The 1,809-nt window shown below is 56.6% G+C and overlaps 1 protein-coding gene across 1 annotated transcript; it reads right to left on the bottom strand.

Moving 5' to 3' along the window:
• Positions 1-23: 23 nt before the first annotated feature.
• On the bottom strand, positions 24-1,694 carry Pmar_PMAR007819 (conserved hypothetical protein; the record flags this gene model as incomplete). The annotated part of the gene is made up of 1 exon (XM_002766840.1): positions 24-1,694. A coding segment is annotated over one exon (1,671 nt), but the record flags the coding sequence as incomplete, so codon positions are not given.
• Between the last annotated feature and the right edge of the window lie 115 nt (positions 1,695-1,809).

The raw sequence follows: 1,809 nt of genomic DNA on the forward strand, positions 1-1,809 counted from the left end.
CCAGCTGCCGTGGTGATGGTGACCTCGCCAGTCACAGAAGCTGCAGTAGTATCAACAATCTCATAGGTCTTAGCAGCTGTGCTGACCGGGAAAGGGGACGTTATAGTAGTAGTAGGCTCAACAGGAGCACCGATCGTAGTCGTGACAGTCGCAACCTCCGTAGCGACCTTGGTGGTAGCAACAGAGTCATTCTTGTCTCTACCGGGAGCTTCCCCAGCTGCCGTGCTGATGATCACATCGCCAGTCACAGGAGCTGCAGTAGTGACAGCACCCCCATCCGTCACAGCAGCTGTGCTGACCGGGAAAGGGGACGTGATAGTAGTAAGCTCAACAGGAGCACCGATCGTAGTCGTGACAGTTGCAGCCTCCGTAGCGACCGGGGTGGTAGCATCAGAGTCATCCTTGTCTCTACCGGGAGCCTCCCCAGCTGCCGTGCTGATGGTCACTTCGCCAGTCACAGGGGCTGCAGTAGTGACAGCCACCTCATCGGTCTCAGCGGGCGTACTGACCGGTTGAGGGGACGTCATGATAGTAGTAGGCTCAACAGGAGCATCGATCCTAGTGGCAGTCGCAGTCTCAGTAGCGACCGGGGTGGTAGCATCAGAATCATCCTTGTCTCTTCCCGGAGCTTCCCCAGTGGCCGTGGTGATAGTCACCTCGCCAGTCACAGGAGCCGCAGTAGTGACAGCGACCTCATCGGTCACAGCGGGTGTACTGACCGGTAGAGGGGACGTCATAATAGTAGTAGGCTCAACAGAAGCACTGATCGTGGTAGCCACAGTCGCAGTCTCAGTAGCGATCGGGGTGGTAGCATCAGAATCATCCTTGTCTCTACCGGGTGCTTCCCCAGCTGCCGTGGTGATGGTGACCTCGCCAGTCACAGAAGCTGCAGTAGTATCAACAATCTCATCGGTCACAGCAGCTGTGCTGACCGGTTGAGGGGTCGTGATAGCAGTTGTAGGCTCGACAGGAGCATCGATCGTAGTAGTGCCAGCCGCAGTCTCAGTAGCGACCGGGATGGTAGCATCAGAATCATCCTTGTCTCTACCGGGAGCTTCCCCAGCTGCCGTGCTGATGATCACTTCGCCAGTCACAGGAGCTGCAGTAGTGACAGCAACCTCATCGGTCACAGCAGCTGGGCTGACCGGGAAAGGGGACGTGATAGTAGTAGGCTCAACAGGAGCACCGATCGTAGTCGTGACAGTTGCAGCCTCCGTAGTGGCCTTGGTGGTAGCATCAGAGTCATCCTTGTCTCTACCGGGAGCTTCCCCAGCTGCCGTGCTGATGGTCACTTCGCCAGTCACAGGAGGTGCAGTAGTGACAGCCACCTCATCGGTCACAGCAGCTGTACTGGCCGCTACTGTGGCATCGACAGTAGCTTCAGAACCAGTCGTACTCGTTGCTTCGGGATCTGCTGTCGTACCTTCTTCGCTTGTAGCGGCCTCAGTGACCTCATCCGTGACTGCAGCAGAGGATGTGGAACCTCGGAGAGCCTCAGTCGGTCCACTCGTGCCGCAGAAGCACGGGGCATCCGAGCCGAAGCAGGTGCTCGGCGTCTTCCAATACTTACAATATGACCCAGGGTATGTTGTGGCACACTCTGTGTCGCAGTCATTGGCGTTGCCCGTCACGGGATTGATGTCCTGGAAAGCACAGAGAGCGACGAAAACAGCGGAGAAAGTCCGTGAAGCCATCATAGATAAATGCAAATGAGCGACGGTAAGCTGAGACTAACTGGATGACGAAGAAGGCACATTTCGAGTGTGACTCGCACAATCGGCGACTCACGAGCTGTCATAGCATCCACGA

This window comes from Perkinsus marinus (assembly GCF_000006405.1).
Source record: "Perkinsus marinus ATCC 50983 genomic scaffold scf_1104296971448, whole genome shotgun sequence".
Taxonomy (NCBI): domain Eukaryota; phylum Perkinsozoa; order Perkinsida; family Perkinsidae; genus Perkinsus; species Perkinsus marinus.